We start from the raw sequence: 26127 nt of genomic DNA on the forward strand, positions 1-26127 counted from the left end.
ATTCATTTCACAGTCTAATGCTTCTTAGCATTAGACTAAGAATCTAATTAGCATTAGACTGCTAATAATAATAACCAAACATTATGTGAATTTGGTCAAAATGCTTGGTCTGTCTCCCCAGAAAATTCTCCACAACAATCAAGCCTCCTACAACCCTCAGAAAAAAAATCATAGAACTCCATCTCAGGCTAAAAAGATCCCAGTTAGGATGTTAAATGTTAAAGTTCACAAGTAGAATCAGAAAATGACTGAAGAGAGTGGCGTCTCTGGAAGGGTTGCCAGAAGAAAGGATCCTCTCTAACGATAATATGGCAAGCAGGTTTTTGATTTTCAAAGTTGCATCTGACTGCACCAACAACAATATTCTTTGGAAAGACAAAACAAGTAACACTGTACATTATGGACATGGTGGCCATAATGTACAGTGCCATGTTTAAAGGAAATAACATGCAAAAATGACAGAATCAGGGTAAGCCAATCACACAGAAATGAGTTCAAGTTATTTTCTTGTAAGGGGGCTTCTACAAGCTACTGACTCATGACATGCACTTTGTTTTTCCCTTAATTCAAAGCGCATTATGCATGCTGAACAGGAGGTGCTATGATAGTATTATCAACAGAAAATAACAGTGTATCTCAGTACAGTCAAAGGGGGAAGGGCAATGCTTTTTTTATGTTGTAGTTGATCATCACAGGATCTGAGAGAGCATGTTTTCAACCACACTAACAATGCTGAAAACAGCACAGCTTGATCAATAGTCTCCTTCACGTGAGAAAGAATCAGGCAGAGGGAGCTGGAGAGATGCACAGACTTCTAAAAAGAAACCTGGGAGCCAAATAGGTAGGCAGAATCTGAACTAGCGGTCAGTTAGTTTGAGCAGTGATTGTTAAAGCCATATTTCATCTCACATTTTTTTGATAAGTGCAGCCCACACAACTTTAACTTTAATTATCAGGAAAAAAGTACGGTAATCAGAATGGTTTGTAAAACAGTGAGGTCTAATAGATATACATTTGTTTCACACACACTGTTGGTAGCTTACCAACACACTAAAGTTGGTAAGCTACATTGTAGCTACACTGCTTTTGTGTACCCCTTGTGATCTTGAGAGCTATTGTTTTCTGGGTCTAAATTGTCCTTCAAATCAGTGTCAGATTAAATTATTTAATGATCTGGATGAAGGAAAGCCACATTTATGGTCAAACCTTCAAGGGGCCCAAGGCAACATCCTAAGGTTTGGCCTGCAGGTAGAGCTTGCTGGTGAGAACTAGCGGTCAAGTATTGGCTCCTGAGACTTGACCTGAAAAAGCAATAGATATCCCTCTTCATGTGGCCACCGCTGGCATTATAATTTTCTAGGATGCTTTTTTTTTAACTATACCTGTATTAGCTCATACCAAAGTCAGAACTTTGACAAGGCGAGTAAATGACTTCTCTGTCTCTTTTTGCCGTAGTGTATAAAATAAACAAGAAAATGGATGAATGACGTTTGGACAATGTGGCAGCAAAAATAAATCCAAACCGATTAAAAATGCATCCAACTGGCTTTGAACTGTGGCGTGCTGCACTGCATCATCTCTTTTATTCCTCTAATCCTGATGAGGAAACACCTAACATCAGATAAAGATCTAAAGATGGATGCGAGAGCAATTCCCACACATAAAACTATCTGCTGATTAAATGATGTTATTAGTAGCACATGTTTTGATAGGAAGAGATTCTAATCAGAATAATTAGTAAAATGTATACAGCACTGCCCTGAGGCGTGTGGAAATGACGGCTTGTTTTAGAAGGGCTTCATTATGTGGGTGGTTGGGGCAGCCTCACCATGTTTCACTGTGCGTAGGAGAGGGGGCGCCGAATCTTCCATGTCGACAGATTTACACATAAAGCCTTGTGGTGTCTAATATCCCAACATGTTGTGATCTGCCTGTTCAGTCACGGCAACAACTGTCATTAAAATGCAAATCGGTAACATATGGAAACATATACTTTTTACAGGTGAGGGATAGGCATCACAATGTGGCACTGAGAGGAGGGAAAAAACGCAATTAAATTCACAATTTGCGCAAAGCAGAGATAACTGCTTTGTCTCTCCCCACATGGTTTCTGTTTGCCCTTCGTGCTCCTCGCTGTCCGCCCACACCCTAAATTAGCGGCCGACCCCTGCTGATACAGCGTTTGGGAAACCCTATGGTCCTGCACACCCTCCGTTTTTCTATTTTTCTCTGCCTCTATGAGGGAGCTCATCTGCAGGGTTACTTTGCATTTCTCTCTCCGGCCTTCCCGACACAACAGTCACACACATCCACTAAACACACGCCCGTATTATGCAGCCTAATGTAAACTAACATCCACTGCCACTTGACCTTGCTGTCGATATCTGTCCTCATTAAACACCGTTTGGGCAGCTGCGGGTCCACTTTAAATGGCATCATTCAGCGCTTACCAAATTATACCTTTTGCATCACCGTCAGCCCAATTCATTTATTTGGAAGATATACACAGGTGGCAGCGGGGGCACCTATAAAACACGCAGGGCTGTTTAAGCCAACCTCCACCAACCTTAATCTCACTGCCATTCATTCCTCTTGATTTGCGTGTTCTGACAGCCATTTGGCATTGTGGAGCGGTCAGAATTGATGCCGTGGGCAGCAAAAGGCCATTGTTTTATTCCCCATATCAAGCAGGTATTGATTTTTTACTCATTACGAAGGGACATAAAAAGAGTAAGGGATCTGTGAGTGCCAAATGTCACAAAAAAAATATGACGAAAAGCAAAGGCAGTCTAATAAATATTTTAAAAACAAACCGACAGACTGCCAGGTTTTGTTTTAATAATGTAGGACTTTTAAAGACACATTTGAGTTCAAAATTAAGTTGTTTTTTTTCCCCTTCTTCTTCTTTTTGACAGCTGTATGAAAGATCCTTCGGTTTGGTTAGAAAATAATGTTTTTGCAACATACTTGTAAAACTATTTGCTATTTCAGTGAGCTTTGGGAAAAACAATTCGCAAAATTGGCTTTTGGCAAAAGAGAAATTAAACCCAGGGTCCCTTCGCAATATTAAGAAAATATTAAAAAATGCTGTTTAAAACAAAAAAAATCTATTAAACACATTTTGGTTGGTATTATTTTTGGTTCAAACTTTAGGTTTCAGATAAACACTATTAAATGTTCTATATCTTGTGTCCCATAGTTGTTTTCAGACTAATATATTCAGACATATTAGTCTGAATATGTTATTTAGTCTAAAATAACATATTCAGACTAATATTAATATTTCAATATTATGTTTTCACTTTTTCCTCATCATCCCTAATGTTTTTTACTAGTACCATAATTTCAAGAAAATCAGTACTTTTGGGATGTTGCCATTTGTAATTTCAGTAATTAATTCAACACTCCAAAATGTCTTTCTAAGCATCTCATCTGCTCCAAACTCACATTCTCACATTAATCCTACACAATTTTCTTTTTCATATTTCTTACTTTTGCAAATTCATATTTTTGGTCCACTTCTAAACATATGTAAACAGAAAATGCCACTGTCGATCAATGACTGTTTGAAGAAATGATAAAATGATAGATCTCAAGATCAGGTCGGATGTAGTAGATGAAGAGCAAGATGGTAACATGATAAATGTGGATTCCGTTAAAACCAACATAAGTGTTCTGATTGGAGTAACTTATTTCAAGAGAATCATTGTCCTGATTGTGGGACACGAAATAAATTATTAAAATACAAATTAGTTTCTATTCTCTTCCAGAACTACAAAAATATTTTGCCTAATCCATTTTGAATGAAGCCTGTCATCTCGCACAATTGAGCATGTGAACTCCAGCAGAATAAACAGCGGAATGAGGCAGGAGTTGTAGTCTTATTCACGGTGTAGATGAGGGTGGCAATGTCAGACCCGCTTCCTGGTCTCATTTTGTAACTTTGCCTCCCACGCATGCTACAGATCAAAATATACAACACCTGCTGTCTTGTTCCTGAAGATCTGACTGCAGAAGATTTATGCTGTTTACTTTTAACCAAAGAGAAAACAGTGCGACTGTAATCATCCTCTCGCTTCAACTCGGCAAAACACACACAGGGTTGGAAGTTATTTTCTATATCTGACATCTCTTTCTAATGCATATATAATTTAGCCTGCCCCAGAGTGCCGTATCTGCCCGCTGCAAACAAATGATTGGCATCCGCCCACTCCTAAGCCCACTTATTTTCAGAGCTTTAAGAGGCATCTCGCAGTCACAACAAAACACAACACGCCTCAGCGGACTCCACAAAGAACTTTCAGCCACTTTGAAATATGAGCTCAAATAAATCATTTGTTTAATTAATTAAGCAAATTAGGCAAATCCAGGGATGCCTTGGCGGATGGAGCCAGAGCCCTGACACTAGGAGATTAATTAAGTGGATCGGCTACGGGGAACAGTGAGACTGACGTTGAAGTTTAATGTGCTTGTTTAGTGACATGAGGCTAACCTTGGCTTAAATGTGCTAATACTTTAGTGAGAGCAAATGGAAGCTGGTTGGAAGTCTTTGAGTCACTTACCGGCGACAGAAAATGGTGAGATGCGGGAATTTCTCTACCCGTTGGGTACCGTACATGTTTTTCATGTTGCCATAATCAAATGTACAGATTGCTCCTGTTGAATTGTGGCCCATTTGACAGGATACAAAAGAAAAAGTACTGCAGTTAGGTTCTGGACTCTACACAGTGACACATACATCAGACTGGCCATCCACCCATCCATCCTAAAAACATTTTTCCATATTATGTTTTTGTTTATATATCCACATCTGTAAAATAAATAAATAAATGAAATTCACTAGTTTTCCAAACTTTTTTTTCCCAGACTGCATAGGAACCAAACTGCGTTTCACCTGACACTGCTCTGTGATCTGCGACAGCGCATTGATGCTCACATACACTGAAGCAGATGTGTCAGGCAAACATCTGCCTCGTTCTTTTTATCCATCCCTCATTTCATAGCAATCCTCCTTCCCCTGAGCCGCGCGGTATCTGTTTCCAGGCTTGATGTATGCGCTCGTATCTGACCGTGAAAAAATGCACGTCAGACTTCACGCTCCCGTCTCTTGCACTGTTTCCCGAGTCGTCATCCATTATAGCGGCCGCATCTCCCAGCTCCGTGGGGTGGTATTAAGCGGAATGAATATAAAATCCTTCCTGGAGCATTTTTTTGCATGCGAAGAAACACATGATTAATGTGCCGCTCAGGCGTGGCCGCACTCTTCCAGGCACTGCCTTTTTCGTTATTATTCAATGTAACCAAAACAAAGACGATGGTGCGATTTACTTATTTTTCGACTCGGTGACAAGGTCTGTGATGGAACTTTTTATTGATCTTCCAAGACTTTCCTGACACTCTCGCATACATTGATCGCAAGGAAGCACGTAAACATGCAATGACTAACAACACCTGCTGCCACTGGATGCATTTCTATACTGTTATGGATGTAGATGCTTCAACACATCTTCAGAAACATTTTTGTTGTGAAATAGGGTTCATTTGTAGATTTCGACAGCAAAAATGCAGATCAGCCTGAGTTGCTACCTTTAACTGCGAGGCACAAGCATATGTACCCAATTTTCCGTGCACATGTTGCAATTAGTAAATGTTAATGATGGCATATGTGTGAAACACAGCTTGTTTCTGTCTGACAGCAGCCATATACCGACAAAGTAGACTGTAGAGATAACATAAATGGGCCACCATCCCTGCAGACTGCACATCTCCAACAACGCTCAGACACACAATGACACTGCGGTTGAATATTCCCGATTAAAGCGTCCCCAGCTGCAATACACTTCACTGGAAACATCTGGCCTTGTCTGCTTATGGTGGATGGGGGTTGGGCAGTGGATTGCTTTTCTTACAAAAGAGTTCTAATTATTTGCAATATGTCAACCAATTTATCTTGAGCAGAATGTTTGGATTGTGTTTTGTGGGGATATTACTTCATCCAAAGAAAACAAAGGCAACAGTCTGATGTCTTAAGTAAAAAACTGACAAATATTCCAAGAGCCCTAATCACAGATTGTTGTATATTTCTGTCAATTTCTAACAGACAATGAAGGCATTTACTTTTTAGAAAAACATGAGCATTTTTAAGTTCATACCTCTTTGAAAATGGCTAAAAACAATGGGATATATCCACAAAAGAATTTTTTCACTTAGGTTTGGACTAAAGTGTGAAAAATTACACTTTCTACCCATCAAGTGAACTTACTGCTGTGGTTTCTCCACAGCTGGTAAGTTTCAGCCAGCTTTCTCAGATGCTTGAAGAGCTTTCGATAATTTGAGACTGATAATCTTACATCAGTTGTCTGCGCAGAATATTTTAACATTGACATGCATGGTTCTAATCAGGATAGACTTCAAAGCTTTAGCTCTGATAGTGTTGATGGATGCTGCACTCCTCCATGTTAAACAGGAACATATTATTCCAAAATAATGGGATGAGAAATGGAGTTTTATACCGATGTCTGTCATATCAGAACAGATTAAAGCTAAAGTTAATCAAAGGTTAAGGCAGCCAAAATACCAAATGACTCTAAAATGTTTTCCTTGATCTAATTGTCTTTGTAAAAATTACAAATTAAAATATTAATTTGCTACATCGGTGTTACTGTAAAGCAAAACATAAGTGTAGTGTCTTAAATATCTGGCTCATGTTTGCATTTCACATCAAATGTTCCCGTGAAACTTTTTTTCCAGCTGAAAACAGGAAGCTACAGAGCTAATTAACGGACTTCAGCTTAGATTTGCATAACTGCACAGTTTTTAACAGCACTTAGTTAAAGGTAGAGAAAAATTAACCGATACAAAGCATATCATGTGCTGTCTGTCTGTTGTTACAGACTGTTTAAAACAGTTTTTCTTTCCCTTCTCCCACAGAGCAACATCACTGTCTCATTAAAGCTGTGATGCTCCTGCAGGGTCAAGGTGCTGGGAAGAAACACTGACCACAATTCCTCCATCATTTATTTTTCCAGATACTATGTATCATTTGCAGGTAGAACTGTCATCACTGTGCGCCTTCTCTGTTTTTCTGCCAACACCTATCCCACTGACCCTGTGTTTAGACATTTTTCCTCAGATGTAGTCACTGACAGAGCTATTTCTACAAATTGGTTATTGTTCTTTCCAACAGAAAGTATTCCCAACTCAATGTTACATGCTTGGCTATTTATTTTGACCTTACTAAATAGCAAACAGATGAATTTGTCTGTTGCTATAGTATAATTTACACTAAAATAGCCTGGATCAGACTATATTAATTTATTTAATTGAATTCGGACTAAATTTGACATATAACCGAAAAGCTCTTGAAAAGACTTTTGTTGTGAACTGGAACCACAAGGTTGACACCAAAACATGAAAGAGACCTGGTTGATCTGGAAACACAGGTAATTTCTTTGTCTTCATTTAAGACTTTTTAGATGGCTAATCTGAATTACTTCAGATTACTAATCTTTAATAAAGACACTTTTTTCACAAATTAAAATTATGAATACAAAGTTCAAGAACTTGCCATTGCTCCTCATTTACATCAAATATCAATTTAAATCAAACATGTACTTAATAGAAATAAAAAAATATATACATAATACTTTTAATTCCTAAACATTTCAAGTTTAGGAACCTAATTAAAAACTTAACCCTAAGCAACCTATTTAGTGAATATATAACTTTTACTTTCTTATCATCAGACACCGGCATCACTTATTAAAAGAAGATTTCACTTTCTGTTATTATTTTCCGGGTTGACCAGTGGGCTTAATTTAAAATTTTCTGAGGCTGTGGCTGAGAGAGTCCCAGGTGTTTTGAGTCAGCTCAATCGCTTCCTCCTTCCTCAGATGGTAAGAGACTCTCTAGGAAGCTCAGTTGCGGTTTACTTGTTTTTAAACCGGGCATGTATACAAATTGATCTTTTAGTTTTAATTTAGAAGATATGAATAATCTGAATACAACTGAATTGCTTTGAATTGTTGAATTAATCTATTATTGCTTAGGGCAGTTCATTGCCTGCCATTGTAAAGACAGTAGAATTCAGGAATTCAGAAGTAGAAACAGAACAATCTCTTATAAATGATTTATTGCATTAGAGCTAGCCTGCTACTGGAATCAAAGTATAATTTTTTGTGTTATTTTGAGGAGGGTGGTGGGGGAGTTAAGTTAAGGTTTCAAAACTGTTAAAATGTTCTTGCATATCGTTCCAACAGTTCCTTCCTACTAAGATGTTGGAAAAAGTGCAGGGTATGTTTTCTGAAGCACAGAGTAATGCAGAGCTGTCCCTGCCCCTGTTGCTGTGCACTGCCAGCCAGTTTACTGGATGAAAACTGCTACATTTATTCCCTGACTTCCAAGAAAGACAAATGAAGACCACAGTTTTGTCATGTCTGTTAAGCAGTAGACTGGGGCTGGCTGCCTGAGCTGATCGCTTGACTAATTTTGAGGAGCAGAAGGACAAAAAAAAGTTGTAATATTATGCTCAATATATTTTATACTGTGTTTAAGTCTGTGTATGGAAATCAAAATACTAATAATTGGTGCTCTTGTTTTGAAAACAAGCATATTATGCTACAGCTTTTGGTCTAAATGTGTTAATCCTGGTTTGTTCACTTAAGGTGACAATGTATAACAGCATATTACCTGTCCTGATAAAACTATTACGAAAAAATCCAAAAAAAGGTTTCCAACAAACATTAACATGGTCTAATGCCTCATTCATGACTTGTCAGAGTTCCTGTTTCCAATAGCTATGGGGATTTTACAGAGATTACCACTCTGACAGAAGGAGTATGGAGCTGTTAATCAGTAGCTAATCTGCACAAAGAATGACTCAAAGTACTGGGAGTCAGGGTTATATGAGGAGGTTGGTTAGCCTTGACTTTTTTTTAACCACATCACCAATGTTTCTCAACGGCTAACGTCATCAAGAGCTCTCGCTTGATTACAGCTCTGTGTTCCTCCCACTTTACACAGAACAGGGAGTTCAAGTCAGCATTATGAACAGCAATTTCTTATCACAAATGAATTCTGAAGTGTCTTAGTGCCTCATCTGTCCTACTAGTATTAAAATCTGACAAATTTTACTCAACAGGAATCGCTAGAGACGCATGGCAAAGTGCTGACTTGACCTCCTTTTTTTATTAGGCATTAAAGAAAAACTAGTGATGCCAAAGACCTTTACTATCATTATCAATGTAGAGTGAACCCAGTTGCCAGCACCCTTAAGTGGTGAAATAACAATTCAATTAGCTTGATATTCCCCACTAATGGTTTTAGACAGTGCAAATTGCAATTTTTACAGGCTGTTGACCCCCAGGCACTCCCTACAACTAATCTGCGGCCACATAAACATCCCAAAACCCTTACAACAACACCATTGACTTCTTAAAAATCAAGATTTGAATTAATTCAATTAACAATCTGCAAAAAGCTGAAAACAAAGGTGTTATATTGCTCTCAGAGTTGCAATATACCGTAAGTGAGTGATTTCAAAGTAATCCTCACACTTTTATGCTTGAAAGGAGAGACAATGATTTTTTTTTTTCTTTTCTTAACTGAAATCTTTCTAAACATACACGGTGCCGCGAACACATTTTGTCACGTTGAAATGTCAGTGTAATTTATTAGGAGTTTATGTTAGAGACCAAACACAAAGTCATGCGTGATTGCCAAGTGGGAAGAAAATAATTACAAACAAAATTCTGAAAAGTGTGGCACACATTTGTAGTCAACACTGCTAAACAAAAATTGCAATTACACTTCATGTCTTTTGGAGAATGTTTCTAACAGTTATGCAGATTTAGGGACGGAAATATTTGCCTCTCCTTTTTTTAAAAAATAACTCAAGCCCAGATAGACAGGATGGAAAGAATTTTTAAACATCTGTTTTTTAAATACTACCATAACTCTCCAAATTGGATTTATGTCCGTGTCATTTTACCATACGATTAAATTTACTTTAATCCAAGCCATTCTATTGTTGCTCTGTTTGGATACTGAGAGTTGCCACACTGGAAATGGAACCTCCACCTCACTTTTTTTGCAGTCACCAATGTCAGCTATGAACCTCTGTAGCTCTCCAGCTTTACCATGAACCTCTTGACTGCTCCCATAATTAATGCTCTCCTCGTCTGACCTGCAACGTTAGATGGACAGCCATGTTTTGGTCGGTATGTAGTTGTGTCGCACTACTGGTATTGTCAGATAATGGGTTAAATAGTGCTGTAGGAGACAAGATATTGTTTAATAACCTAACCTTGTCTTAAGCTTCTGCACCACTTCATCGTTGCTTGACTGTGATTACATCTATGCATTTATTAATGAGGTGACGACTAAAAGAATTTGGATGCATTTTTTTTTTTAGGTGCAACAAAGTAAAAGGGACAAATTGTAAAAAAAACACTTTTCAGATTTTCATTTACATAGCAATAGATGTATGGATTTCCTTCTACTTTTTAATCATGCATTGCTTTGTGTCAACCTCTGACATAAACTAACAACAAACCACATTACAGCTAGATTTAGCATACCGCTGTATTTATGCCCCTTTAAAATAAGTCAGGTTTTAATGCATGAAAAGAAGCGTCAAGAGTTTTTGTCTCTTTCTGTAATATTGAATTTTGTTAAACCGCTACACTGCAATGTTAGAGCAGTAATGCTATTTTTGTGAATGTAGGAGGCATCTCTATACTTAACACACCAAGAAAATAAGAGAATTGGAAAAAAATGTGAGTGATATGTAAAAACGTCAAAAAGTTAAGAGAGGGAAAAAAAGAGAAAAAAACTGCTAATTAGTCAGAGGTAGAAGTGAAAACAAGACAGACAAAAGCAGAGAATTTTTTTTGTAGATGCTGTAGAATTTGGCACTTACATAGTGAAAAGATTATTCTGATAAGGCTTCAAACCATGGCCAATCAAACACAAAGCAAGGCTATGTTTTATGCCCACATGCACTCACAAAGACAAATGCTGGATTAAAGGAGACAGACTCACCCAGTGCGGCTGGTGCGAAGAGGCTGGCGAGAACTAGCAGGCGTGCGGTCCACATGGCCTCCTTCTCTCACCGCCCGCTGCTCAGAGTCCCAGATGAGCTCAGTGCTAAGTCTTTCCCTGGCAAGTGCCTCAATTGGTTGCTTCCTCTATGGCACGGCTCCCTCCACTGCTCCACTCCTCCCACAAGGCCAAGATATCTTCTTTATCTGGTCCCAGAGGTTTTCTCCCAAAAAATCTGTCAAAGATAAGAAACAAACAAAAAGTTATTCGGGGCACACTTTAAGCAAGCCTCGTTTCATAGGAACAATGGACGTGTTGTCTTTTCCAGTAAGAAGAAGAAGAAGAAGAAGAAAAAAAATAACACCAGATGGATGCACCGTGGCTTTTTATCATCCAGTCCTTATGTCACTGTGGGTTTCAAGTTGTCATCAAGAGGCACAGCGCAAGTTGCTCAATCTCCAGTCAGCCGAGCTCACGCCGGGTGTGATCAACCAAAGGCTGAGACGGTGTGAACCGCGAGATGTATTTTTGGGTAGTCTGTTGTTGTTTGCTCATTGGAGTGTTAACTCCCCCACCTTACTGACAAATCACTCCCACAGAGAAACAAAGATGGGAACGGGAAGAAAAGGACAACTAGGATGGTCTGCATATCATCGTGCATGTCTACGCGTGCGGAGGCCCGGTGTGTGTTCTTGCAGGGCCTGATGGTAATTGACATAAGAGATGCAGAGATGTTTTCGCTTTCCTGTGGGCATTAGCCCATAACTGCACAGTCTGAGTGTTTGCACCTGTGAGTGTTTTTTTGCATAACTACTGTGCTCTCGGGGTTTCACTTTTACATTCCAACAAACACAACAGCTGACCAGATTTACTCTGAGCAGCTAATTTAGCCAGAGTGCAAATTACACTGGCACAATTGAAGAGTGGTGGCTGGAGCTTGTTTGTGCTTTATTTTTTATTTTTTCCAGCAAATAGATCTGTATCATGCAGGCATGCACTACGGTGAAAGGATAATCTTCTTTTTCTCTTGTTATGAACATACTGTTCCGTGCAAAAGTTTTTTTTTTTCAATCATCTTTTGTCACACTGCAATGTTTCAGAACACAAAACAAAATTGAATGTCAGACAAAGATAATCTGAGGAAATTCAAAATGCATTTTCCAAAGGATAATTTTATTTTATATGACAAAAAATTGTTCAAACCAAAAAAAAAGTAAGTGCTCCGTAATCCTAATAACTGGTTATGTAACCTTTGGTTGTCATAATTTGTAACAAGTCTTTCGTATCACTGTAGAAGGATTTTGGTCCACTTTTCTTTGAAAATTGTTTCATAAGTACACAAAGGAGGATTTTTGAAACCTGAGCAGTTTTTTTTCTTTCTTTTTTTTGTAATGCAACAGCATCTCAAATGGACTTAACTCCAGATTAGGCTATTACCTTTATTAGGTCACTCTTAAACCTTTAATTTCCTTGTTTTGAGGCACAAAGAGGTGAACGTTATTTGGATTATTGTTCTGCTGCATGACTCAAATGTTTTTAAACTGAATGACAAAGTTCTGAGGAAGTTAGGAGCCTCAAACCATCACACTACCAGTGCTATGTCTGACTGTCAACGTAATGTATTTTTTTCTGAACTGTTAGTTTTATGTCTGATATAAAATGACACAAACCATTCAAAAGCTAATATCCACTCAAATAATGGAATGATGGATAATTTTTAAGCACTCATTTCAAGACTCAACAAAAGGAGTTGTTTTTCACATGGAACAAAGTTGATTTGGATAGCGTTTTCTCAATAATAATTATGTGAAATTGTTTTAAGTATTTATTAAGGGCATCTTTGACATTGAAATTTTATTTGTCCACAACAGTCCCAATGTCACAGTTTACCACCAACTGTTATTTTACCTTTGGACAGGAGGTCACAGCCTTCTTGTGGTGAAGTAAAAACTCCTCTTCCCAACCCTGTGATTCACACCGGTGATTGCTCTGTTTTACACTCAACTGGCTGCGCCGCCAATAAATTCCTCATACCGGATAAAATAGTCAGTATACACTAATGCGATTCATCTTAAAATGAGCTGCAAACATTGCACCTAATTTGCATGGTGTTAACTTGTGACCGTGTTAGATTAACACCTCAGAAGTATTAATATTAAAAAAAAAAAGTGAAGTGTGAAAGCGTGCAACACTGCACCTAAGTGGGATGTATATATTTAGGAAAAAGCGGTTTAAAGGTGGATGAGCTTTCTGTATTCTGATTAGAGTCGAGATAATCTCTATAAATGCGTTTCATTATAATAAGGTTAAGTCAGCCTTAATGATTAGATCGTCCACACCCTTCTATTATCCCCGATCATCCATAATCTGCTGCATACATGTAATCTCAGCAAGATGATTCCGGCCCACAAAAGCATTATTGCAGCACATTAGGAAACCCATTCTGCATTTAACGAGCAAAGAAGCCAAAACCTTAAGAAGTGTGTCAAGGGACATGGCACTGGGACGGCTGAATGGTGACCAGACATTTTAAGTTATGTGAACAAAACATGTTAAGGAAGAGCATTGCTTTTTATCCGACTTGCAAATCCATCTTAATTTAATCCTCCTTTCTGGCAAGCCAACCTTTTCCCTGTGAACACCGACAATTCCCTATATCATACACCACCTCTTAATCCCACTGCAAAAAAAAAAAGAAGCAGAAAAACAAAAACAATCCTAGATTAATCAGATGCAGAGCCAATCAGGACTTGCTTTGTAAAGTCTCCATTTGGAAAATATGGGGAGGTTAGGAGTCGATGTATTTAATCAACTTGATCTTAACAGATGTTTGAGTGAAAAACGGGCTTTAGACCTTCAACAACTGGTCTGAGCCGGCATTTAATATGCAGTTGACATGCATGGTGTTAGAACAGCAATGGAGAAGAGCAATTTTGATCAAAGCCATTTTCTTACAAGTAAACAGCAATTTCTTGACAGCTGCATAAGAGCAAAATTAGACTTGACAGCAAATTAGATCCTGTGAGTCCCCTGACAAAGAGGGAAAAAAAAATCTTCCTTCAGAAATAGTCATATAAAAGTACACATTCCTATAAGAAGATTCAATGTCAATTGTACAATGATTTACGAAACTACAAATAGTACAATAGTGAGGAGACATAAACTTGATCTTTTTCTGCTTGTTTTTTGTAAAAAGATAAAGTCTCTCATTTTTAATGGTGCTATGTTATCAATGTAAAGAGAGAGAATAACCAAATATCGATCACAATCCTTCACACAAAATTAAAAATTGATTTGAATGACTGAGGGAAACAAGTATATAACCTCAGTCTGAATTCTGGCTCCCGCAGAGTGACGTGTCCATATAGCTCATAGACCAGTGAATCATTTACAGATTCTCCTTACCTCAGCTATGCATAAGGCACACCTTTTTTTAATAATCATTTTCTTAGAGTTGCTTAATTCAGTAAAATCTACATTTTCAGAACCTTCCTTCGGTTTGCAACACCTAAATGATTCAGAAGTTTGAGAGAAACTTTGGTGGTCAGCTGAGACCAAAATGAAGCTCTTTGGCATTAATTGCTTAAACAGCATAATCTCCCCAATCATTCAAGTACAGAGTGGAACATAATATTTTATAACTGTGTTTCTGCTAAGGGTTAAGAATGCCTTTACTGCATTGGGTCATGTAGACTAAAACCTTAAATATAACCCTTTTCTCTATGCAAGAAGACTGGAGATGGGTTTTAAGTGGATCTTCCAACATGACTTTGTTCAATACAACCTCAGGATGCATCACAGTTTCACTGTCCTTGCAAAGAAAGATTTCTCCACCAAGTTCTAAGTCAAGTTCAACTTGGTGACAAACCAATTTGTAGAAAGAGATACACTGAAATTGAATGGGATGATTTTTATCTTATCTTGACCTGGCCAATGGCCAGTTGGTGTGAAAATGAAAGATCCAATAGTTTCCCAATCCAGACACAAACACTGCTAGGTTACATTATGGACAACACTCCTTAGTCTCAGTGAGATGTCAAACGTTTTAAAAAAAAAAACTTATTTAAAAATAAAATAAAAAATCTACTGAACAATTCTGCTATTTTTTGCAGGCTGCAAAAAGGAGAGCTAGACTTTAGTAGGTGCCAGTCAATGGGCTTCTTTATCATTTCACACTTTTGCAATTTTTGTTCTCTTCGTGGCTTACTTTTACTAAAGCACCTCCATTTATATTATGTATTTATTCTGGATTTTGGGTGGTAATTCTCTCCACATTAGATAAAAATCAAAAATCAAGGACCTTCTCATTTTTTTAACGACAAAATCAACAGGTTAACTAATAATTATGACTTCTACTGTAACAGAAAAACTGTCTCTATGGCAGAATCAAGCTTGGAAACATGTATGTGGTCTGTCTCAAAGCACAACTGATCAAGCAGCAGCTACCTGAGCAGGTGTTGTTCAAGAAATGATCTAATAAATAAGCTATATCACAGTAGTTAATTAGCCATCCACCTTTCTTCCCCAAAAACGGCAATGAAGCACCAAAAGACTGCATAATAAAATATATATCTAGGAAAAAAGCTTAGAAACTCTTTAAAATAAATAAATAAATAAATAAATGTGGGGAAGAGATAAAAAAATACAGCAGTGGTCTGGTATTGCCAGCTTGTCTTGTACTCCAGAAGGAGCCTTGTGATACATTATGGTGCTGACGTTTCAAGGGGACTCGTTCTGAGAGGGTATTTAGGATAACTCCCTTAGATAAGCCGGCCAACATTTAGCAGACCTAGCGACAAACTGCAGCGTCTGTTCTCTGCCACATCAAGGAGACTTCATTACTGCCTCGATGTTCCTTAAGAGAAACTTCTTCCTAATCAGCAGTGCTGTTTGTGTTATTTTCCCAATATGCCAAAGGGGCTGAGATGAAACATGACAGTTCTAATTAAGTGACTTTTTATCTGAAGGAGCTGGATGATATAGACACTGAGAGCAGCGGTTGATGAGGGGGTAATATGTTGTTTCAATGAAATTATGAGTTTGAGAGATAAATAGCAGGCAGTAGGAAGTTTTTATAAAAGATTATAAAGAAATAGTAATAAAAATAAATACATTTAAAAATATGTAAATTGTTATCAGCTTTGAGCATTTCACACATGGATATTAATCTGGTGTAGTAAGCATGCAAAGTTGCTTTTTATTTGCCGATTTGCAGCTAAACACCGCGACCAACCCTGACGTTAGCTCATGCTGTTCCAACCGAGTGAGACTAAAATGTGTTATCTTGTGATCAGACCTGCTGTGTGACTCCTCTGGCAATGACAAAACACCTGAACAGAAAAAAAATATTTAAAATATCACAAGAGAGAAGACAAACATCAGTGAAGCCACAACTCCAACAAACGCAGAAAATGCGATGCCTCTGAACCTGTGACTTTCTACGCCTTTTACTTTTTGTATAATTTCAACCCCATTTTATTTTTTCACTACAATATTCTACGTCACTATTTGATTTCCTCTCAAACATCTATGTACTTGACAGATAGTCATGAGTCAAACTCAGTGTACCAGTTTTGCATCTTCTTTTTTTTTTTTTTTTTTTTCCATACGTTTTACATGTTTGAACACACAACCACCAGTTTTACAAGTGAGCCACTGTTCCTCCTTTCAACTGTTGAACACAATTTTTTTAAGCGACTAGGTTACACTTTTGAAACATATCTAATAATGTTTTATTTACTTATTTAATCATTTGCTTTAAAATGAACATTAATGAACAAGAAGATATATTGTCGAGCCATAGTGGACAACCAGAACAGGTCTTAATCGTATCAAAGAATAAGAAACATTAGTATCTAATGAAAATATTAATAAAATAAATAATCAGGATAAACTGAAGGACAATTAATTTTGAAAATGGTTGTTTTTGTAAGATGACTAGAAATAACTTACATTGAAAGTGTGCTTCATATAGTTGTCAATGCAGTTATTTCATGTATTAATTATGCAGATATTCATACTGTGAATTTCTTTAGACTTTTTCAAGCTTTTGTTGGACTTCAGCTGTTTTGCAATTTCTGTGCCATTTCAATTTATGCAATATTAATATATATATTCAGCTCTTTTTGTCTGGATGCAGCACCAGGGTTTAGACAAATCCTGTTGTATAATACTAGTATCACTACTACATACAATATAAATTTTACATACCAAATATCTAAAATAGCAAATACTACAAGGCATTTTAAATTTATTTCATTACAACATGAAACTTCATACATCAGCAAATTTTTCCTCCAGTTTTCACTTCTGTTATTCGTTATCCCTTATCTGTATTTCTTCGACGTGTTTAAATTGCTGCTACTTTCAACATTTTGGTCTACTCCTTCTGCTCACACTGGTATTTTACAGAAAAGGGCAAATTTTTCCAGTTCATATTTGATTTCCAAAATTTAATATAATGCATGATTAAAAAAAAAGAAGCATCCAAAAGGTGCCTGTCAATTTAAAATAAATTGTAAGTTATGTATGAAGTTTCTTATATCCACCCTGTCTTCTTTCACTTTCACAACATCACTCACAGACATTTCTCCATCTGTTACTTCCTGACCTGAAGAGGATTTTCATGAAAACAGAGGCAATCTATACAACCCTGCACCAACAAAGTAAAACTTGATCTCCAGTGTTGTCTGATTAGGAGCATAGCAAGTATGTTGTTACGCCTGCTTGAAGCCCTCCTACGTATCACAATGTAATGAAAAGGGATGAGTTGCCGGGTTAAGTGCTGCGTCTCAGATATTCAGCTGGTTTATGTCCAGATGCTTATCACAACAGCAGGAAAGGGCTCGATGATTTTTCATGAAGCAGACAGTGTGTTCATGCAAATGAAGTGTCTCTTGTGAAATGAATATTAATCCAAGCACACAGTCTGCATACATGATGATTGATGAGCACCAGCACAGAAATCTTAGGAGATGAGCCAAGATGATTATAACTCAGGCCATCTTTTCTCTCAATCGCTGATCTCCCAAAGCTTGCTGATCATTTCAAGATTAAGTGGTCAATCACATAATATTAAACATTTAATTCCATAATCATCCCTTTCTAATACAGAGGGAAATATGTGGAGAGCCGAAGGTGGATGGAGAGTGCTTTTTTTAGACACGCCATGCTCATCCCTGGAGCTTCACAACAAGAGCAGGAAGGCATTCACTCATACAATTGGTTTTCCACAAGGGACCTCAACACAGCTAGCCGGTGACAGGCAGATAATAGCACTAACTTCTGCCTGCACAGTCTCTGAATGGTCCAATATGATAGGCTTGTTGAGTGTGACTGATGGCTCGGCTTAAATAATGGGGCCGTACACGCACCCCTCAATGCACACAAAGGCAGTGTGTACCCTTCTGACACACACAAATCACATTTCCCAACTTCTAGACAATGGAAGCACAATTCATTAGTGGGAATTACTTGCACACCCAATAAGAAACCAAGATGCAAAACAAATAAAGCAAATTAGCATCCCAAATATTTAACATTGCACATGCACACAATGGGGATGGGTTGCATTCCCACAAGAGAGACAAATTAAAGCACACAGGACTGAGCACACAAACGGGTGAGTGAATGAATACAGATAGATGCATCGTTTTAAGGCAGAGCAAATCTGCCCTGAGATAGTACTCCATTGTGATGCAAAACTCAGCCATTATCCATTTCCCCACATCTTCCTTCTTCCTATCCTTTCTGCCCTTCTCGCTCAACATATCTTCCCTAATGGATCTCAGACAAATGAACAGGGCAGAGAAGAAATGGGGCAAGAGGCAGAAAGGGAAAAAAAACAGAGAAAAAAAAAAGGCATAAATGAGGAGGTGAAGTATTGCAAGACAAGATGATGGTCATTAATTGCTACTTTATTGGGTACAATTCAGACACTGTTACAGAAGCTCAAGTGAGGTGCTTTCTTTGACAACCTTACCTGTTTGCCGTCATTCATGCAGCAAGGCCAAGTGGCATGCCATGCCTGGCAACATAGCAAATCACAGTAATTCTAGCATTGGTCTTGAATGACAACTAAAATGAAGTGTGTTATACTAGTTTATGGATTACTGTATTGCTGAAAAAAGTTTTTTTTTTAAGTGTCAAAGAAAGCAAAAACTGTATTTATTCATTTTCAATTTTTATGGATTTTAAATGTATATGTACTAAAAACTTATTCCCGGCATCTAAATGTTTCTAAAAAAAATGAAACTGAGGGTGCGGTGGTGGTACAGGAGTAAAGTGTGCGACCCATGTACGGATCCCTCAGACCTCGTCGTGGACGTCACGGGTTCAAGTCTCGGCCCATTGGCCTTTGCCACATGTCTTTCCCATCTCTCACAACCCGCTTTCTTGTCGTTTCACTAGCAAATGAAGGCCACAAGAGCCAAAAAAATTATTTTGTTAAAAAGAGAAAGAATTGAAACAGAAATAATTTGGGGCAAAGGTAAATTCACCTGTGGCAACAATTGAGTAAATTAACATTTGTAGCCAGATATAGAATGCTGTTACAAAAGCACACAGATCATTCCATTTTAGTTACTCTTCTTTACTGCAAACATATGAACAATTTACCTGTATAATTAGTTAGCAAAATGAGTGCATGTACTATCAGGAAGATTTCCTCATCAGGACACACTTCCTGGAAGAAAAATCTCACTGAGCGGCTGCTTTGTTCTCTCTTTCAGGCATTTTTGTTGGCATGGGAAATTTGCCTTATGTCAAATACCAAGATTTGGTCATGTAACATTTTAGATTATAAAATCTAGTTTCTGAAAACTACAGATTAAAAACATAAAAAATAAAAATCACATTGCAAATGTATGTGAACTTGCAAAAAAAATGACTCAATAAGGCCTTCTGAATTCACAATATGCCGAGCCAAAGCATTTTGACTAAGAGCCATCCTGCCAACATAAATGATACATCACAAACTCACACATTTCAATGTGGGAAACAAAGCCAAATCAACCTATTTTTCTAATCTGGTGAACATCTGTTCATAAAATCCTCCGTTTATTATTATTATTTTTTTGTGTTTGGGTTTTACAGATCTCTATTTCCTCCCGTTTCATGTTTCAACTAACTATATTTGCATAATTCTACAACAGACACTTCATTCCCTGCCAGATTTAAGAATGGTGCGAAAATCACGACACACACAGAGACATCCACAGACACACAGAGACAACAACAGCAATTTCAGCTCACCCTCCGAATCAGGGGTACAGCAAATTCCAATGTCAATAACGTAGATCCCACTGGTGCATGCATTTCAATATCATTATCCGATGCTGAGCCGAGTGCACAGAATATAATGAAATCTTAAAACATGAATTGCAGAGCACCCCCGACTCTGCAAATGTGATGCACATTTTCGACAACTAAATTATGTATCATGCTGCATGCACTCAATACAGACTTGATTTCAATGTTAATTCTGCTTTCCATCCATCCCGTCCTGCGTGTCCGCGTTAGCATTGTTGACCAGAAATTGCAATGCGTGCTTCAAGGTGGCGTAATGATTGTAACATAAGTGGCAAGAATATGATGTAAATGGTCTGGAAATGAGAGGTATGACTGTGTCACGGGGAACCACAGTGGTCAGGACCACAGGGAATTCAAATGGGTTCCACCTGGAATCCACTCACGACTCAATTAGACAGAGGGCAGAAGAAAAAAGGGGGGAGGAAAAGAGGAAAGGTGGGGTGGGGGGAATCCAGAAACAGAGAGATCCGAAGGTTTAAACAGAAGGCATGTGTGTTTATATACATGTCTACATATGTGGCCTCTGAATTTATAAGTTACACATAGAGGTCAGTATCTGGAAAGGATTTGTTTATATAGGCAGAGAAACAGCTGTAAAAGCAACATTTGAGAACTAAACCAAAGTGAATGGACTCTTTAAACTTTTATTATTTTTAATTTGCAAACTGTATAATAATAACACTAACATTAGCCACAAACAGTAACAAATCAGAGTACACCCAAAACAAATGTTGATGCAAGACTCCTTAGTGTGATGATTTTACTGCTCAATTCATGATGTTAAAAAATTCTTTATAAACGTACATATTGATTATGTTATATGTCTATGTAGCCCACATATTTGTTTCATTGAAATTGTGATTTCCAAACATGACAATGTATTTACAAAAAAGACACACGCATTTACTTTCAAAGAAACAAGAAGACAGACCCAAGCAACTTTTACTGAAAAAAAGAGAAACTTTTGGCAAACTCGCTCTGCCTTTCATTAAGTGGAAGTTGAGTGACTTTCCTCTATGCGCAAATATCAATACAACAGTGTGAGGTAAAAAATCAATGCAGCAATAAATTGTCTTGACCCTGCAATACAAAAACTTTGTGACTTTGTGATGTGATCTTTAACAAACTTTTTCTTCGAATTATTTGTTATTCTGACTCAGATTGGTAATTACACAAAATTGTGTTGTCTGTAAGAGCCTTTCTACTAATTACTAAGGATGGTATAATCAGATTTTCATGTCATCAAAATAAGAAAGTTAGTGACTTTGATAGTAGAATGATCCAAGATTATCTGGTTTGGGTATTTCAGAAACTTATGATCTACTAGGATTTTTATGTACAATATCTCTCTGGTTTAAAGAGAATACATATCCAACCATTACTTCCAGCTGGATAAAGCACCATGTCACAAATCTTGTTTATTTGTCAATTATTAATATTTATTTCAATAATCTCAAATTGGTTTCTTTAACATAACAGTGAGTTCACAGATCTCAATTCAATAAATGTAATGAGAGGTTCCTATCATGGCTAATAAACCTGAAGTAAAAGTCTAACTTTTACATGGACCCAAAACCTTTAAGGAATGTGTTTTTGTTTGATCTCTAACCCCAGTGAACTAAACTAAGGCAGTTCTGAAGGGAAAGGAGGCCCTTAACAAATACTAGCAAAGTATACCTAATAAAGTGGTTGATGAGTGAATTGTCTGCAGGATTTATTCTTGAAAGTGTGGATTTGCAGGCCATTGTTAGCATATTTTTTAAAAGCACTAATATAAAAGCAGGTTGACAAAAGTGAAACATTTAGGGAATGCAGGAAAACCCAAAACAAACATTCCTGCCTCTCCATATTTGCCTCATTTTGCCCAACAATAGACAATTACCCTCCTGAACCAGACCTTATTATTCACCTGATGTTTAAGGGTAAATACACATCCAAACATCACTGACACAAAAGGTCAACGGTCATAATGGTGAATTTCTTTGTTGGTTTGTCTTTTGTGTCCTCTGGCAGCTTTCAGAAAGCGCTGCCTGAAATGTGAGAGAGCTCCTCTTGTCAGGACCTCAGTGACCTGGCTTTGGAGTGATCGATTAGACAGCAAGAACAAACTTGCAAATGGCTGATAGTACCTTCAAGAACCGGCTTTTCAAAAAGCTCTACAAAAAAAGGAAACCCCGACAGACGGGAAACATTTCCATACTCTTCTAGAATAAATCCTTTGAAGAGAAATAGATGCCTACCTCTTTAGTCTTCTCTAAGCTCAACTTATCACAATATGCTGAGACATAATGCATTATAATTGGGAGCCTTTTTGCTTACCCAAGCTGAACATAAAAAAGTGCAAGGCACTTGGTGGGGGGGTGTAGAGAGATGCTCTCTGGGAGTGGAGGATTGAAAGTCTCACCCAGACTAGCAGAGAATGGATTTTGATGAAAGCCTGATTGGTCTGGGCAAACATCCTCACCAGGTATGTCTCCAGACAAAAGGAGCAACACTCTCCTCTCTCGCCGTAGCAAACGCTCTCATGTCAAACAGATCACAGCTGTTCTCGGAGAACTCGGCAGCACCACCTGGATTATATCGACTTCAATCTAAATGTCGACTGAATTTTAAGGAATTTATTTCTTCTACCTCCTCTTCAGACGTTTTTTTCCCCCAGTGCGCACCAGCTACTCTACATTCACCTCCTCATATATTTTATATATTACTCTGCCTGTGGTAAAAAAAGTGCCTCAGCGTTGCATAAACTCTCACTCAAACTAATGGAGTTCTTGTGTAATTGAGTGAGCAGCATGAACTCAGAGGCTGCACAATTTACAAAAGAACCCATTTTGGACGTACCAGTTTAATTTCACTAGATGCTGACTAATTCTAATTAAGCCATTAAAAAACTTTGTGTGAAGCACAAATCTGCAAGCACAAAGGATTCAATGAAGTGATTTGGGAGCTCAAAGAGAGAAGAACAAAATCTGCACTGCTGATGCCATCAATGGTTGCTCTATCTGTGCACTGTGTGAAGATGAGGGGAGGTAAAGTAGTCAGATTTTTCAGTCATCATTTCAGAAGAGCAGCCAACGTACAGAGCGGAGAGGATACTCGGTGACCTGAGTGAGTCTTTGTGTTTATATGCACTCAAACACTCTTCGGGTAACTGCGTGAATACATGGAAACCCACATACGGGTGACCTTACTCTGTGCCTCTTGGCTGAACGCTACAATGTGTTCGGGCTGGACTCAGCGTGCGACCTCTCGAAATCTAAAAGTGGAGTTCTCCTGGGGTGAGGCAGCCACACTAAGGTCAGAGGGTAGTTTGCAAATGTCAAAGTACAGGAACAGATTGTAAACTAAGGCTCTTGAAATGATGTGATTGGTGCGACTCAACAAAAAAAAGTGTATAAATATAGAACAACTGGACAGATACGTCTGTACCAATGAAGAATCTTTATAAAGAAAGTTCTATAGGCGAAGACTTGAAAATGTAGAACATAAACATAAATTCAGGGCAGTCCTCTTTTCTTCCAGTAATTACCAGGAATAGTTTCACCTGTTTAAACTTGGGACCTGTATAAAAGACACTTGTTCACGCAATAAAACATACTCCAACTTATTCACCATGGGCACAACTAAAAACCTAAATATACAATATGTGCACTATATCTATTAGACATTTCCACCCAAAAGCAGCAAAATTACTCTTTTCATTATCTCAGATTCTCAGATATCTCAGCCTTGCATGAAAAAATAGAGTGCAAACAAGAGAACAAATATATAAGGGTTTAGCTTGTTCGTACACACCTCATCTATATAAATGTAAGATTTTGTGTCTGTTGGCGGCATCCATGCACTCCAACACTAAGTGTATACATAAACGGTTTAATTTCTCAACAAATACTTACACAGCTGGTTCCTAAACGTTTTTGTGTGTCCTCCTCGCTTTGTCTGTATAAAACATGATTTTAGTGACACGGCACAGGCCCATCTGGACTTAGTGATCCAGCTCCAAGCCTTAATTGCACCCTGGTGTCATGTTTTTCGTCTACTTATGCCACGGCCCCAAACACAATTCAATCCTTTTCCTGCAGAACAGATGAGAGCGAAGGAGTTGGTAATTACTTTTAACTTTCTAGAGTTAAGCAACCAGATATGTGGCAAAGTTGTACAGCCACTTTCTGCTTAATTCTGTTAATGAGGCTTCCTTTTGTTGACGTTCAACTCCCAGTTCATGGCTTTTTGCCTGATCAATATTAAATGTGTCAATGCAGTCTTTGGGAGCAAGTTATATTTACTTCAGCCAAAGACATTGCCCTTGGCTGATGTAGCCAAAGTCAATGTCTGCAAGAGACATCTTGTAGACATAAGGTCTATAAGAGACATCTTACCGAATTATTCATGCCAAAGGGATAATTTTTCTTACCCATTTAATACTGTTTAGAAAATATCTGCAGACTCAATGATCCATTTCTGGCCTCATAGATCAGTCCAAGCAAATCTATATGGATCCTCTTAGATTGTGTTATTATAATTGGTAATATTTAAGAGTAATTCACAAAACGATTGCTATCATGTCAATTTTTCTAACTTGTTGGATTATTTTAGAAACCAAATATAATCGGAGTCAATTAAGATCAGCTTGACAAGGACTTGCATGAGATTGTAACTGTATAATAAGTTTGAATAAAAGCACCCCACCTTCACTGTTTTACAGCATTATAATATACATGTATTTATTTAACATTACAAAGCAGTATGAGTATTAATTTTCTTTCAGTCATCTGACTGGTAGAATACATCAACAGGTGGGGGTGGGGCTACACTGAGCTACTGCCTGGTCTGTTCTGCTGAAGAAAACCAGCCCATGCCTGCTTTGAAGCGGGCAGGAATCAGAAGATCAGACAGACTATCTTATCAAAATGTGCCATCGCTCTTATTTCCTACTTGTGGTTAATGGTAGTCTGTCAGTTGAGAGTCAAGAGATCTATTGATGTTTGAGCCAAAAGGACAAATGGGCATTTTGCTCTGAAGAAGTATGCAAAAAAGTTAAGGCCATAATTCTTTTCTGCCTTCACAGTTCCTTTAAACTCGTGTAAGTGTCAAAACAGTTCGACCACATCCAAATCATTTTGGCACCTGCACCAATATAAAAGTGGGCTCTTTTTGCACCGCCGATGATCCTCTTTGATCAAAAACTCTTTAAAATAGAACGATATTGACTACATTTCTGGGGGAGAGCTGTCAGCCACCTCTAGAGAGGTGGCAAAAGCTTGGCTGGAAAGGGGATTTTCCACCCTTCTTTCCTATCTCTTTTCATTTTCCTCATTTCATTTCTGTATCAAACTGACATTGGAATGTTATTCAACCTGCACAACAGCCCATCAGGAGCGTGTGTTTGAGAGGGGGCTACCATTAAAGCAAACTTTGAAACTCTATCCTACCCTTGCACAATCCGTCTGAAAGCCCAACTTCCAAGTTAAGCCAGCCAAGGAAAGTAGTTTATTGTGTGCCATGCCAAACTCTTTCCTTTTGACTTGGACCACAAGCAAAGAGGGGTCTCTGAGACTCTCTGTGTTTCTGGCACAGAATTCATCGACCAGTTGGTTTCATCTCAGGGGGGAAGTCTGGACTGGGGAGGGGGATTCTGCATTGACACATATCCAATACACAGCTGACATCTTAGAGGAGCTGGTATAATAACATCATTTTTTCAAAACATTTCAGGTACATCTTATATTTGTTACTCAGAACAGCCATCTAGAAGGGTGGAAAAATAATGATCACCTT

At 38.0% G+C, this 26127-nt stretch overlaps 1 protein-coding gene across 13 annotated transcripts in view; it reads right to left on the reverse strand.

Moving 5' to 3' along the window:
• The window catches only part of LOC114157487 (adhesion G protein-coupled receptor L3), a 290896-nt gene that overhangs the window by 185048 nt on the left and 79721 nt on the right, over positions 1-26127 (reverse strand). For all 13 annotated transcript variants that reach the window (XM_028038500.1, XM_028038491.1, XM_028038499.1 and 10 more), the window contains exon 3: positions 11041-11275. In XM_028038500.1, coding sequence (XP_027894301.1) covers positions 11041-11095 — 55 coding nt within the window. In that variant the 5' untranslated portion in view covers positions 11096-11275. The remainder of the gene's footprint in view (positions 1-11040; positions 11276-26127) is intronic.

This window comes from Xiphophorus couchianus, chromosome 14, assembly GCF_001444195.1.
Source record: "Xiphophorus couchianus chromosome 14, X_couchianus-1.0, whole genome shotgun sequence".
Lineage (NCBI taxonomy): Eukaryota > Metazoa > Chordata > Actinopteri > Cyprinodontiformes > Poeciliidae > Xiphophorus > Xiphophorus couchianus.